This window comes from Pinus tabuliformis, chromosome 7, assembly GCF_031772625.1.
Source record: "Pinus tabuliformis cultivar Carrire ecotype Pingquan chromosome 7, CPIR1, whole genome shotgun sequence".
Taxonomy (NCBI): domain Eukaryota; kingdom Viridiplantae; phylum Streptophyta; class Pinopsida; order Pinales; family Pinaceae; genus Pinus; species Pinus tabuliformis.
In genome coordinates, this window is record NC_142293.1 from 1911312973 (window position 1) to 1911329208 (window position 16236).

A 16236-nucleotide genomic window follows, 5' to 3' on the forward strand; every position below is an offset into this window, starting at 1 on the left:
GGAAATGCCTCTTAAGTTTCATAAACTCATTCACGTTGATGTTCTTGATGAACTTCTGTCTGGACATATGTTTTGCAGTTAGCATGGTGAGCTCATATTTGGTTGAGCCTCACTGGATTGGTGACAAGAATCTTCTGAGATATCTTCAGGGCACAATCTCTCATGGATTGAGATACACTGCCGGAAATATGAAACTGCATGATTATTCGAACGCTGAGAGGGCAGACAGTGTGGAGGATCACTAGAGCACTTCTCACTGTTGGTTCTCTTTGGATTTTGCTTCGATATCATGGATGAGCAGGAAGCAGAAGTCGGTTGCTATAAGCACCGCCGAGACAGAATACACAGCTACAAATATGATCTCGTGTGAAGCTGCATGGTTGTAAAAGCTCTTAAGTGAGCTGTTTGTACACGTGATGAATACCACCGTGATTCTCTGTGACAACCAGAGACAAGACTTGATTATTGAGGAATCCCGTATTCGATAATTGCTCTAGCAGAGAGACATTAGATACTGCCTTATCTGGGATATGGTAAGTCGATGAGCAAGAAGGTTCCATCGCATTGAGACTGATGTACATGTCGCTGACATTTTGTCAAAGCGCCGGGGAAAGGGCAAATCTGTGACTTTCCCGAACGACTTGGAGTCGTTGAGAGACCTTCTTATAAGGGTCCTGCATGTTGCATGCATTGAGTTTTGGGAACTCTTGGGGGGGGGGGGCTTGGGGTACTTACGAGAGCAACATACGACTAGAGGGCGACTCACCCTTCTCTGGTGGTGCGCTATGACCAGGATGTTTCGTTCTCCGTGGTGACTGTGGAATAGGATGATTCGTTCTCCTGTGGGCCATGATGATTCATTCTCCATGGCGACTGTGGAACATGATGATTCGTTCTCCCGTGGGCCAGGATGATTCGTTCTCCGTGGCGACTGTGGAATAGGATGATTCGTCATTCTTCGTGGCGACTGTGGAACATGATGATTTGTTCTCCCGTGGGCCAGGATGATTTATTCTCCGTGGCGACTATGGAACAGGATGATTCGTTCTCCTGTGGGCCAGGATGATTTGTTCTCCTGTGGGCTAGGATGATTCGTTCTCCTTGGCGACTGTGGAACAAGATGATTTGTTCGCCTGTGGGCCAGGATGATTCATTCTCTTGTCGAGGCATCCTACCCATGCAGTCTGGGACTCATGGGAAGTACCTCTCATTTGATTAATGAGCAGGGAAATGAGGATAGGGACCATAGTAGTTCTATCGATAGATGCATCGTTGTATTATCGTACTCCTTATGCTAGGATGACCTCCATTGATCTGGGATAAATGAAACTGACTTCGGGTCAATAAGAGTGATGTGACATACTCTCTTCAGATGAAACTGACTTCGGGTCAATAGAGAATGATATGAGGCATTCTCGATCAATTCTTCTTCGTCATGGTTTAGCAGAACAGAGCAGAGTAGAGCAGTGCAGGGCATTGATGGCAGAGATAGTACAGTCGGACATATGGATCAACAGATGTTTTCCCTAGTTGAGAGGGAGTGTTAAAATTGTCAACTAGGGCCAAACTCCATGTGGGTCACCTTATTTATGGTTGTTGATATTTTTTCTAGATTCCTCTCGTCGAGAGGTGTAGGATTGATCTAAAGATCATCCGATTTCAATAAGTATTTATGAAGATATGAATTTATTTTGATTATGGACAAATTATCAAGGTCGGCCAACAAACTTATGTAGGCTCAGAAGCCCAACAGTCATGTCTATTCAACCTCAACGTTTTAGTATAAATAGAAGAGGACTTGAAGTCATTTGAGACACTCACACACTCTTGTGATCTCTCTTCATTTTGTTTTGGGTTTGATGAAGAAGAGATCTAGAGGGAGTGCCCTAGGAGATACGCTGGCCTAATGATGCCCTAATCTGCAGTAAAGGGAAGAACCTAATGATGCCCTAACGCTGCCATGAAGTGCCCTAGATGTGAAAGAAAAAGGGTCTTCTTGAAGATCCTACGCTGCCCTAATTTACAGTCAATGAAATAAGCCCTAATCACCATCATGATGGAGAATCCTTAACGCTGTTATAAAGACTTTAATGCAGTCTTGGAATTGCAACAAGGAGAGGATAAACATTGGTCTAGAAGAGACCCTATGACACAGATCTATGAGGCCCTAAACCTGCTGTCATAATATGCCCTAGCTGCAGGCTTATGAGGAGATCTACACGCAGAAAAGAGGAGACTTATATGCAACTTAAAGAAGCCCCTATATGCTGTCCTAAGAGGCAAATCTAGCCATAGTAAATGAGGTCTCTTCACAACTGAAAGAAAGATCCTAATACGCAGACCCTTGTGCCCTAACTATTGGTCTTACTCCTCAGCAAAAAGAAGGTCCAGATGCAGCTCTATCCCACAGCTGAAGGAGGCTCCTATGTGCTGCATAAAAGAGGTCTAAACGTTGGTAAAGGAGACCTGATCTATACGTTGTTGAAGTGCCCTAATCCGCAATCCTGTAGGAGACTAAATCACAGTCAAGGAGGACCAATTCGCTGCCTGAAGAAGTTCCTTCTTAACGCTGTCAAGGAAAGGCCTTTGACACAGTTAAGAATGATGCCCTGCCACTGTTAGTGCAACCCTCATTTAGCAACAAAGAAACCTTATACACAGCAAGGAAAGAGACTACTCATCCGCAACATAAGATGGCACTTATTCACAGTATGAGGAGGTCTGAAAGGACATCATATAAACTCGGATTGTTGTAGGTGACAACATAGTGATAAGTCATTGTTACATAGTGAAGGAATGCATCTGCTCTAGATCAGCTTATGTAAACAACTGGGTGTTTGAAAGGGCTGACAGCATAGTCAAGTTCTTATGATGCTTGGATGCTAGTTGATAAAGTATTGGAGGCCTATCTTGTTGCTAGGTTAGGCCACATGCCATAGCCAACAACAAGGCTATTCTCAGGATTGCCTATAAGATGAACAAGAGCTACTCTCATGGGTTAATATTATTATGTTGAAGATTAGTCAGCTAACAAGGATGCAACATGGTGATGGTTGCAACATGATGGACTTCGGGTCAGTAGAGAATGGTATGATACATTCTCAATCACTTCTTCTTCATAGTTCAACAGAGCAGAGCAAAGAGGTGAATTGATGGCAGTGATAGTACATATTGGCAGATGGAGTTCTCCCTAGTTGAGAGGGAGTGTTAAAATTGGCAACTAGGGCCAAAATCCACATGGGTCATCTTATTTATGACAACTGATATTTTTCTTGGATTCCTCTCTTCAAGAGGTGTAGGATTGATCTAAAGATCACCCCACGCTGACATGTATGAATAAAGTTATGATTTTATTTTGATTATGTTCAAATTGTTAAGGTCGGCCAAACACACACACATAAATAGAAGGTGAGTCAGCCTCATTTGGACACACTCATCTTCACACACTTCTCTCTCTCCCCTCATTTATTGGGTACGGATTTCTGGCTCTCTCTCTCTCCACACGTTCGAAATTTAAGGAGGCTGAAATTTCAGGAGGTCGAAATTTCATGAGACTGAATTTCTGGACAGTTTGACCAAGCATTGATTAGCATGTGTTGACCTCCTTTGACTGTGTTTTTGTGAGAGCTATCTCTGTTTGGGCAGGTCACATTTCTGGGCACATAAATCGACGATAAATGTTGACTGCAGCTCGGGATGACTGCAGGGGCTATTTGACCCGACTTTGATTGGGCTAAAGTTGCCTGTTTTATCTTGCTGTTTGGAGGCCAAAGTTGACCGATTTGTTGAGGGTCAAATCTGCCTTGTTGACTATCGTTGAGTTTTTTGGTTAGTCTTTTGCTGCTGTTATAAATTATCAGATTTGTAAATTGTACTCTCTCTCTTGAATTATTGAAGACTAAAAGAAGATTTGATCAAGGGTTTCCCCACATTGGGGTTTGTCCCTGGGTGGTGCCACATCTTGTGTCCTCTTGTCTTGACTTGTCTTCTATTGATTATGTTTATGTTCTATCTGAATTTCACTGTCATGTTGATGTGATTGCTAATTTGAATATTGATACTGGGCTAATAAAGAAATTGAAGTAAAATCGCTGTAAAGCATAGAACATACCATTGTTGTCTAAAATTAACAAAATCCAATGAGGTCGGAACCACTCTCAAAGATTCTGAGTCATTTCATGGTTATGTTAGAAAATTAAATGAAAGATAAAGGAGAATGTTACTTTTACTTTAAGAATTTAACATTACTGTGAATTGCATAACAATACCAAGGCCATAGGTTTGAATATTAGGTTGCCCAACTAAAAAATTCTTATTTTTTCTTAAAATAATTGCGTTTGGAACATCTTTGGTGGAATTGTATGGAACTAGCCGGTTCGGTGTAAAAATGCCGGTTCGACACCTAATAAACCATTTCCCGTTCCAAACCTCGAACCGGATCGATTTGGCCGTCAAACTGGTTTCACTTGTTTCGGTCCGGTTCTGATAACACTGACAAACACACACACACATATAAATATATATTAAAAAATAACAAATTACACACACAAAAAAGAAATATAGACAGATTCAAATTTTGTTAGAATTTAAAAACTAGAACATTTACATGATGATGACTCAAATTCGATCATATAACTAGTTATTGCTTAACACTCACTAATACTACAACAATGATCATCAAATGGAAAACACACAACCATTAACTGCGGTTTTCTCATTAAGTCATCAAAATCAAAATGTATTTATATTGATACTGAGTCATTGCTACTATAGTTGGGAATGATGATGGCAAATACAAGATAGGCCAGACACTAGAACTGTAGATGGAAGAATATTATAGCTTATGATTGTTAGTGGCCCTTCATCTTAGAATCATCAAGACCAACATCATTTCCACTACTCTCTCCTCCATCCTCCCTCTCCTCCTCTATATCCAATCCAACCAGTGCATTTGTTGGTGTGGAGGATGACCCTCAAGAGGATCACCAGCATGAAAAGTAGTTGGCTCTAGCACATATTCATTAATATGCAAGTTGGAGAATGTCAACTCAAGATTGTTGTCCGAACCCATGCCATCAGGGCACACACCCCAAGTTGGCAATAATCTCAACTCAATACTATTGTCCAAACTCATACATCAGAAACATATCAGCTTTTTGGAGTCTGCAAGCCACGTTTTAAAGGAACATATTGTTGAATGGTGTTGCTATTGATGTCAACGTCAATCTTTGAATGCTCTTAATATTCGTCTATGGATTGCGTTGATTGGAAGCTCTAATGGTTAAGAAGCCCTGGAAGGATGAGAAGCTCTTGTGATGTGGTCAAGATGCCTTGCTTTTGATGAAGAGGTTGAATAAGAAGATCAAAGAAATTGGAAGTGAGTCCATCATTAGATGATAGAGCTTGTCATGCCATTTCCATTAGTAGGTTGTACGCCACAAGGGTTCCCTCGTATGAAGATTGTTGGTATTATGATACAGGTGTTGTCCTTGATGGCAACTCACTCAGATGAAAGATCACGGTGCAACATGTCAACAACAAAGAATTACAGGTCAGACTACAAAGAATGAAGAAAGAGAGGTATACGCAGGTTCACCTTGACCAAACTGCGGATACACATAGGTTCACTGAACACAAGTAGCGTATACGTACATACACACTTTCACGAAAGGAAAAGCGCATATATGTTGGAAAACTAAGTATTTGGTTCGAGGTATTTGGTCCAAGGTATTTTGATCCATGGTATTGGTCCGAGGTATTGACCCTAGGTATTTGGTTCAAGGTATTGGTCCTAAGTGGTTTTGATCCATGGTATTGAGAAAGGCCTAGGTTCACTGAACACAAGTAGCGTATATGTACAGACGCACTTTCATAGAGGTAAAAGCGCATATATGTTGGAAAACTAAGTTTTTGGTCTGAGGTATTTGGTCCAAGGTATTTTGATCCATGGTATTGGTCCGAGGTATTGACCCTAGGTATTTGGTCCAAGGTATTGGTCCTAATTGGTTTTGATCCATGGTATTGAGAAAGGCTTAAAACTATATAAAGAGGAGAAGATCATTAGGCCAAGTTGTGCAAGTATCGAATATCTGATGAAGTGTGAGATCTAGTATGCAGGTTATTGGCTTATGGTGCATTGCTTGATCTGAACCAAAGATGAATGTTTAGCGGTTGATGAGGGATAAGATGTAATGATGGATCGGGATCTTAAGGCTTGAAATGAATTATCATTATATGGTTTGATCATGTATAATCTTGATCTGAATACTGATGCATGTGTTATTCTGTAAATGTTATGATTTGGGTATAACTGAAATCTGGAATAGCTGCAAAATTATGAATTAATATTTACAGAGGTGTATGTTGGTTGGCTTTGATAAAAGCGCGTATACACGTTGGTTTGACACATGGAAGTAGCGTACCTTATGAAGTATGTTTCATTTGTTTTTGTTTGCTGTTGCAGAGTTCCGGGTTCTGCTGACTGTGTTTTGAATGATCAGATTTAGGTTATGGTGATTGAGTTTCACTGATTGGTTGATGCAGATGTACTTGATGATTGTATTACAGTTATGATGTTGTTGATAGGTCCAGTATGAAAATTGAATGAAACGTGGCCTTTAGATTGTGGTGTTGTGTTCCAGGAGTATCCACTCTGAAAATTCATGAAACGTGGTCCTTGGTAGAAGAGTGGAGTTTTCTGTAGGCTGACACCTACGTACTAATAAACATATTGGCTAGTACAAGAGCTAGGGGGTTGTAGCTCCCTTCCAGTAGTCGCTGGAGAACGAGAGAAGGTTGTAGCCTTCTACAGGTGGGTGCTTGCGTACTGGTATGAGTATGCACCAGTACAAGATTGTAAATAGATTTTCTTATTATTAAAAGAAGACAGAGACGACAACGGTAGGTGGTTTTTACCCACATTGGGTTTCCACCTTATATCTTGGTGTTCATGTGTGTTGCTTATGTGTGATGCTTTATTCTGCTTTTACTGCACTGTCCAATAAATCTCTGATATACTGGTTAAAGTTCAATACATAATAAATTGTCTAAATCAAAAGTTCTTTGCATATACGCTGGTTGCTTTAAGTACAGTCGCGTGTACATGCTAGTTCACTTAGCTGAAGTAGCGTATATAAATTTGTTTTGGAAATTAAATTATTGATCTGATAATACTGATTCACCCCCCCTCTCAGTGTTATTCACAACAAAGATAAAGTCTTGAAGTCTGGTCATAGTGCTCGAAATAGATGATATGTTGGTCCAAGGTTTTGGCATAAAAATCTGATGAAAATATGATGGGTTTTGGATAAAGTTTATGGATCTTGACAGTTCTGATTGTTGATCAAGTCAACCCTCAAAGAAGAGGAAGTTGAATGTTTGTGAATGTTTTAAAAAGTCAAATTATTTTTTGAATGTTTAGGCCGCCCTCATTTTTTGGGGGTATTTCAGTGGAAATTAAAATTCAAATAAAGTCAGCTTGCTCCCTTGTACCATTTGAATGGCTATAAAAAGTGACAGTTGTCTGTCCATTTGTGACATGATTTGATTACTTAGAGACACAACACGCGATCTAAAGCTGTGGGCATAACAACGCTTTTTTTCTTTTCTTTTTGTTTTGGTACATGTTTATTACCCAATCTGATGCAATTTGGCACAAATGAATGATTGTGGGTGTTTCTTTTTATATAATCTAATCTGGTGCGGCACAAATGTGGATTGATCTGAAGTAATTCTTTGTCTTGCGCGCTCCAGTGCAAGATTGTTAGTGTGTATGCTCTCATATAACATCAATTCGATATCATTTGTTTTTAATTTGAAATTCTTGGAGGCAAATTGTTAGAATCTTGTTCGGAGGACTTGTACAGGTTATGTGATGAATTTGTAGCAAGTGCTGGTGTATGATGATTGCGTGGTTCCAATATGATATAGTCACATTCCTTTTAATGATCGATTGAGATCTAGCGTAAATGAGTAATTAATTGTGAAGTAAGTTAACCCGTAAGCCTCGTGTGTCCTTGAATTGCAATCAATATGTTGTAGAAGTCAAGTTGATCTAAGAGTGGTAACTTGCACAAGTCATGTTCATGGGGAAAGTCGGTTCTATGGTTGCACTCTTAGCTGCCACCTTTGTTGTGACTTTGTTGTTTTGGTCGTTGCTCCATGAGCGTAGGTTGTTATATGCATATAAATACAAGCACACTAAAAGGACAACAAATTATGACTTGGTTCTAATTCAATTCCGAGAAATTGAGGCATTTGATCATAGCGGAGCAAAGGTGTGATTCTGCTAATGACTCATTTGGTTTGTTGCAGAATGTGGCAGAACTTCAATTGATTTGGTTTTTATTTTCTGGTTACAGTTGGTGGCATTCGTGTTGTTCCCGTTACACTTCTGGTTATTGATATTTGTTGTAGAGTCTAGGGTTCCAAAACCGTGATGCACTAGAACCACCAAAAAATATCATCAAAGAAAGTTTAGACTTGCAGATGCAAGTATAAGAATGTATACAAGCCACAAAGAGATCAAGGGCTCTATTGGCATGAGTGATTTAGCAAGTCGACAAATCTCCTTGTATTTTAGGCTCTCACTTGGTATTTACTTGTTGCGAAGTCGTAGATTGTAATGGACAAATACAAGGCCATTTAAGCGCTTTTGTGTCAATCGATTGTGCTTTTTAGAATGTATTTTCTCTAACATGCTCCAGTTGCACTCACAACTTGAAGCACTGCATGATTGGTTTAAGATTTGAATTGCAAATCTCTTCAAATCTGGTGTATCACTACCAAAGTTTTGCCACCAAAGACCTAGCAAGTGGCAAGTGTTTGTGAGTAGTAAGTACTAAATATTAAATAGTTGAAACTTAAAAAGAAGACCAAAATTTAATAAAACATTGAACTTACAAAATCAAGTTTAAACAAATTTAATGAATTGATGAAGCCTTGAAGGCTCAAAGGGTACCTGACAACATCTTAGTCCTTTCTTGTATAGCATTGGTATATGAAATAATCTAGATTACATCCTATAATATTGTAGTTGGGAAAAGACGCGACTTTGAAATTCTACATCAGGGAAGCACTTTTCAATGCATGTCATAAGTCCTCTGCCAACCTCCCCATGCTCATTAAATTTGCTCTTATCATAAAAATACTGTGGGTTTAAGAAGTACCCAACAACATGGAAGGGGAATGCAATTGCCTATCCCAACAAAGAGGCAGATACTTTGCCTCCTCATCCCCATATCTTCTTTTGATGGCCTCCTTTGTGAGATCCATCGCCTCATAAATGTAACCTAGAGCGGGTTTGTCACCATCAACCATCTTGAAACTTCAAGCTCTCAAATTTAATGAAACATGAAACTTTGAAAATAAAAAGAAGCTTCAAATGAAATTTAAAAAATGAAAAAGTTAAAAGACGTGAAGTACGTGAGAACTCTCACAAGGGACTCTGTCACAATAATAATCTCTTCTGCATCTTTCTAGACACCGTCATTAAACACAAGTGCAACAATTTCAATGCCTTCAAGGGCCTTGAAATGTTTAGATGCCATCCACTCAGGTCCCACGAACATCCTCTTCAGATTTATCTTTTGCTCAACCAGATATTGCAAAGATATGAAATTTGTTGCAAATCTAGTCACTGCAGGTCGAACAATTGCTTTACCTTTAGTGTATTTTCTCATGGTGTTTAGGACAATACTGTGGTTGTACAGGTATTTGGTTATGGATTTTGCCTTCTCCAGAATCTTACCGATGCCTTCAAGCATTAAATCTATGCTATGAAATGGGCAGCACAAGAGGTCCAAAAAATAGTGGGGTGCCTAATCTCGAAAAGTCTACCAACAACCACAGAATTAGCTGCATTGTCGATGACAATTTGAACAACATGGTCTTCTCCCCCTTCTTGAATGACTTCCTCCATTTCACAAATAAGTTGGGCAGTCTTAACCTTGTTTGAGGCATCCACTGATTTGAGAAACATTGTGCCTGCTGGATAAGATACAAGGAAATTTACATTAAATCTATGCAATGGGTAGCACAAGAGGTCCAAAAAATATTGGGGTGCCTAATCTCAAAAACTCTACCAACAACCATATAATTAGCTGCATTGTCGGTGACAATTTGTACAACATGTTCTTCTCCCACTTCTTGAACGACTTCCTCCATTTCACGAATAAGTTGGGTAGTCTTAACCTTGTCTAAGGCATCCACTGATTTGAGAAACATTGTGCTTGCTGGACAAGATACAAAGAAATTTATTGAAGTTCTATTCCTTTGATCTGTCCATCCATCACACCGGATGGCGCACCTTGTTTCTACCCATGATGAATGAAACTCAGATAGCACAAGCATGATGCCTTCAACACTCTCTAACAACAAATTTGTCCTAAGGCTCTTTGATGAAGGGGCTTTGAACCTTGGACCTGCAACAACAATTGCATCAATCATAGTTTGCCAATAAGGACTTTTGACACAGTGGAAAAGTATGTCAGAGTAGTACCAAAAGTTAGCAATGGCCTTCCTTGCTTGACTATGGATATTTTTTTTCCATCCAGTGCCATCCAAGGTAGGCTGGGAACAGGTTTTTGTGCGGGGAGAAAAAGACATGTTTATGTTTCCACCTCCAGTGTTGAATGTAGGAGGATTCATTTGGCCTTGAATTTGACTTGGACTTGGAGGCATGTGTGGGAAACTTGGGAACGACATTGAGGATTCAATAGAGGGAGATGACAAGGGGGTATTGAAAGAAGAACGGTCAGCTCCAAGAGTCCCTATTTCCTTATTTTGCTTTGCTCTCTTGGCATTATGTTGACTCAACATATTAAGGGCCAAGATTGCTTGGTGTTTGACATTTTTGTCAGCATTCTCTCTGAGACCTATATCATGGCCGAGTATCTTGCAAGCTGGTACTTGAATCTATAAATGCCTCCACTACATTTCGCTGTGCAAAATTTACAAAGGAGCCTTGATTTTGCGAGAATATTCTCACAATAAGCCCTAGAAAAGTCCTTCTCCCTCGACATTATCGCTGTTTGGTCTTGTGATTAATTTGTGGCTCCCTTCCAAATGGTTTCCACATTAAGTTCTCTCAGTGCCCTTATTTATAACTTTTCATTAATTTTGGATGTGATATAAGCATCATAACTTTATAATATATATATGATTGAAGATCCCTGTGCTACTATAAAATAAGGCTGTAATACAACCTCTAACTAATCCTACACTGTGTTTATCAGATATCCCATTAAAGCAAAATTGGGCTCTTAGTATCTATGTTTCTTTGTTGGGTGTGAATATGGGCATTTCCTTTTAGCCAGAACTCGCAACAGTGACATGCTTCCCTGGAACTGTTGGCACTGGTGCAGGTGCAAGACTAACAACAATATTCGTGGTTCCCGATTCTCTTCAATTACTAGGCGGGCAATAATGAATAAACATAAACAAGTAACACACTAATAGGTGCCACAATAATAATTTATTGAATATTCACTTACTATGCGGGCCGCGATAATCGTAACAGGTATGATCAACAACAAGCCGAGCTCCAACTCCAGTGTTTCTTCCTGATGTTGGTGCACTAGGTGATTGAGTGTGTAAACAATCATTGATGGTCGAAGCACTAAGTGACTGAGCAGGTTTTTTGTTTTTACTGAGCTTGCAGGTTATGCAGCATGCCTTCCTCGACAATAAGCGGATGACAAGAAGGTTTAAAAAAGTCGCAACCTAACTTTTCTAAGTGATTGTCGAGCCGACTATAAATCTCCGAAATCTTGACTCACGAGTCAAGCTCGCGTTGATCACGAGTCAAACTTAGTCAACGGGAATTTGGCTTGTGAGACTCTGAGCGGATCTTTTCGCTGTCGAGCCGATTTGGAATTGTGAGTACTCGCGATTGATTGCCGATACTTTTGCCCCATCGGACCCAACTTTTGCCCAAAATTTGGGAGAAAATGGGTTTTTACCCCTTTATATAGTCTATTTTGTCCCTTCTTAATGTTTAATTTGAAGGGGACATTACTGAGGACGTGGCTTGGCCCTTGGATGCTAGACTCCTGGGGAGTTGTTTACTTAGATCTGGGGACAATTTAGGCCAGAAGAGCTAGAAGGATTGCCTCTCCAGTTCCCTAGGGCGGGTCTACTCGTCTAGATGGAGAGACATACCTCTACCAAGATTCAGCTCTTTTAGTGAGTCATCTATCCAGAGATATTTTTACTTCCAAGAGAATTTTCTTTGGCCTCAGATGGTAGGAGGGTAGTATATTCGGCTTCAAAGGAGTATAGTCTCCCCTTCCGTTTCCCTGGTGACAGGCACATGAAGCCCTGAGTCTCTCTAACTTGTACCCTTTTCAGAGAGCATTGTATTTTTCTTTATCTCTTGGCTTTAGTGCTTTAGAGTATAGGTTTCATAGACGAGCTTTGCACTTTTCTTTTATAGGAGTGTCCTTTGCACTCCCACTATGTATTGTCAGTTATTTACTGAATAGTCCGATTGACCTACTTTTGGACATTTGTTGGACATCAATAATATTATCATATCTTATCTACTAGACACACTATCCTCCATCTACGTTCCTTGTAATCGATGACTTGAGATTTCATGGAATGACACGGGGTTATCGAAGACTTCTCTAATTTGGGTTTTCCATTTGGGTGGGTTTTTAAGTTTTAACGAGGCATGCCAACATTCAACGAAGAGACATTTCTCCATGGTTCTAGCTTTTGACTTGTGCATGGCAATCTTGCTTGATTATTAATGGTGCTGTCCTGATTTTATTTAATTTTGTATTTCTTATCCTTGATGTGTTCTAACATGATGTACTGTATAATATCCAGACTTTCCTTTGTTATCCCTTGAGTATATAATTAGTTTCTAATTAAAGAAGCATGGTGTGCATTTTAAGGCTGTTCGAATGCCTATGTTGACGGATATGAAACTCCATAGCTGTGAGGGGATCAATGCTTCATCAATGGCTGCCTTGTCGCACTGTTATATGCTCGAGGTAAAATCTGGTTAGCTTTCAAGTATTACAGCATATTGAATGCATTGTAAAGTTATTGCCAAGAAGCATGTGGACTGTAATAGCTAAAGATGGCTTGAATTTTTTGCAGGCACTACAGCTTGATTGTTGCTGGCTCCTGACATCGGTTAATTTGGAGCTGCCCCGCCTCCAAAATATAAGTCTTGTCCATTGCAAAAAGTATGCTTTTGTGTTTTTATATGTACACATTGAAGAAATAACAAAAGTAGGATGTTAAAAGTTTAGCTGTGGGCTATTGATATCAAAATATATTATTGTTCTGCAGATTTGTGGAGTTAAACTTGCGTTGTCCAGTTCTGTCTTCAATTAATGTCTCAAACTGTGCTATACTTAACAGGATTGATATTACTTCAAGTGCACTACAGGTCATGAATGAGCTTCTTCCACTTTTTTAGTGTTCAATGCCTGAAGTTGCAGTTTGTGTTGCCTTCTGTAGCTATAATACATGTACTTACAGAGATATGATATGCTAACAATCAATGAATTCTTGTGTTGATGCTTATTTCAGAAGTTGGTACTTCAGAAGCAGCCAAGCTTGACAACAATGGCTCTGCAGTGTCTTCGACTTCGTGAAGTTGACCTAACAGAGTGCGAGTCATTGACCAATTCAATTTGCAAAGTCTTCAGTGAGGGGGGAGGCTGCCCAATGCTCAACACTCTAATTCTTGATAGTTGTGAGGTATATGTGATAGATCTTCGGTTGCTTAAAATCATTGTCAATGTTTTTTCGTTCTTACAATGACATGTTGCTGTCATGCTTCTGCAGCATGAATGAAAGTACTACTTTTTTGGTTGGAAATATTTGCAAATTTGTGAGGCAGACCTTTTATTTCTCTGTGTTCTCATTGCAAAGAAATTATGCACATTGAAGTTAACTGAATTTGGGTTAATTGGGACATTGTAATGAACAATAGTTCATATACGGAAAAAATTTCAACATAAGGAGGACAAACAATTGAAATACATATAGGATAAATAATTATATTATTTATAATGAATGAACGAGATGATATGGTGAGCCATTTGACAGTATTCTTATATGTATCAACCAGTCGCAAAGGTGAAGGGTTGTGTCAGTTTATTAATTACTTTTATTCTTATTATAATATGTGCTCTATATTTATTATTTTGCCTTCCTCTTCAATGATGGTTTGTTCTTGAAGTATAAAGGGGCTGTTTTTGTTCTTTCTTGCCATGCTTTCATTTGATACTCTGTTCTTGATTTTGTCATAGTCAAAGAAATGAGGAAGTACACTCTTTTCAAGTATTGAATAGAATTGTTGCATTTTCGAAGTTTAGTGCACCCTGGTTCATTGTTCTTCTATGGAACTCTGTGTGTATTTTTTGTATTGTGATTCCAAAAATGTTTGCTATTTTGAGACCAAATGTCACTGAAATTGATCGTCTTCAGAATATAGTTCAAATTTTGCCTTTGTCCAGAGTGATGGTGATACATTGAATGGTTCAAGTTTCATCTCTTATGATTAGGATGTTGATAAGGCATCCTTGTATTTTGGGCCTTGCTTTTGAACATTCATCAATATTTTTCACTAAATACTTCGTAGAATTTTCACGAAATTTTGCAACTGGTAATGTCTTTTCATATAGACACACAAATTCTCTACTAATTTTGCAGTGGAATAGGAACAGAACTAAATACACAATCACATGATTCAACAACATAATTTTTCTAGGGAACCCAACTGGGAAAACCCTCTGCTTGTATGAGAATTTAGTTGATAGAATACTGAGCAATAGATCTCTTACAATACAACTTTGTTTCAATGGAAACCAATCCGATTTCCTCTGCTAGTACTAAGCTGAAATGCCTGCAAGATCCTGATCTCCTTTCCTCCTCCTCTGTGCGATCCTGGAGGCCTAATTCCTAGCTCCAATCCTCCTAAATCCTAGCATATAGGCTGCTCCTATTTAATAGGAATTTCCTCCTATTTCCTAGCGCAATTCCAAAGGAAAATTGCTCTCTATGAACTCTCATACAAGCTCCTTCTTGTTCCTCTCTATCACAGGCTCACACACAATACTTGTTCTCAAGAAGAATGAATACAATTGTTCCTTCACTCTTCCTTATAAGCAATTCAAATGATTAAATCTGGAAAATTATATTTTAGGAATTGATGAGTTAACTGAGATAACTAACTTATGCAACTCGTCTCATCTCAATTCTAGAACTTGAGATTCAATCATTCGTCCTTTTCCTAGTTTAACTCGCACTAGAAGACAATGAACTCAGGCTTCCACTTTTGCACATTAGTTAACTGCTTCATAACTCGTCCTAACTCTTAGGAACTCATCCTAAATTATAGGAACTCATCCTACTTTGTAGAGATTTATACTAATCCTTAGGAATTCATCCTAATTCTTAGGAATTAGCTCCTAACTTATAGGAATTGATTCCTAACTCGTAGAAATTCGAGCATGCCAAGGAAGAACTCTTTGAGGTCCCTTTGATTAAGGCACAAATCAAGGAACCCTTTCTCGCTATCATTTTCGACATACTTTTCGTGATTTGTTGATTGATAACATCTTAATATAAAAATCTTTCTGATCTGAATTAGATTTTTTCTCCATGGTTTTGATTTTTACATCTAACAACTTCTTTAATTCAATTGGATTGGTGTAAAGTTTTGTAGATGTTCTATGCTAAGAGCAATTTCACTTTTCTCACAGCAATCATACAAGTAGATAAGCAAAATGCAGATAGAACATATAAGCAGATCTTACAGAAGACAGATCAAAAACAAGAAAAATGTATGTGTTTGTTTCGGCGGTCAACAGGATGCTTCAACCAGCAAAGTCTCCTTTGGTCAGCCAGCCCAGCATGTGTCACAACAACCCTCCAACCAGTAGATGAGTCAACCCAAGTCAGTTCTACAAAAGTCAACGCTGTCCTGAAAAGTCAACGCAGGGGCAGCAAGCTAAAAGTCAACGCAGCAGCAAAACGGTCAACCCTTTGACCTCGATTTTTGTGCCAGGTAGTATGGCCTTCAAAAATCGAACCTCCCACAAGTTTTCAGCTTGTTTGGACCAAGCGTTGACCAAAGTCAACGCTGGTCAAACTTCTGCGAAACCCTAGCAGCAGAAAAATCCTCTTCGTCCTTCCCACGTGTGGCTGAAATTCGTCCTCCAGGTAGCTCGTACTTTTTAGGATGAGAGAGGAAGATGTGAGTTGTGTTGTGAT

At 39.2% G+C, this 16236-nt stretch overlaps 1 protein-coding gene across 2 annotated transcripts in view; it reads left to right on the forward strand.

The window, feature by feature from the left end:
* LOC149256134 (F-box/LRR-repeat protein 15-like) overlaps positions 1 to 16236 on the forward strand; it is a 135842-nt gene that overhangs the window by 38531 nt on the left and 81075 nt on the right. For both annotated transcript variants that reach the window (XM_089460670.1, XM_089460669.1), the window contains 4 exons: positions 12900 to 12998; positions 13108 to 13196; positions 13303 to 13402; positions 13546 to 13716. In XM_089460670.1, coding sequence (XP_089316796.1) covers positions 12900 to 12998; positions 13108 to 13196; positions 13303 to 13402; positions 13546 to 13716 — 459 coding nt within the window. The remainder of the gene's footprint in view (positions 1 to 12899; positions 12999 to 13107; positions 13197 to 13302; positions 13403 to 13545; positions 13717 to 16236) is intronic.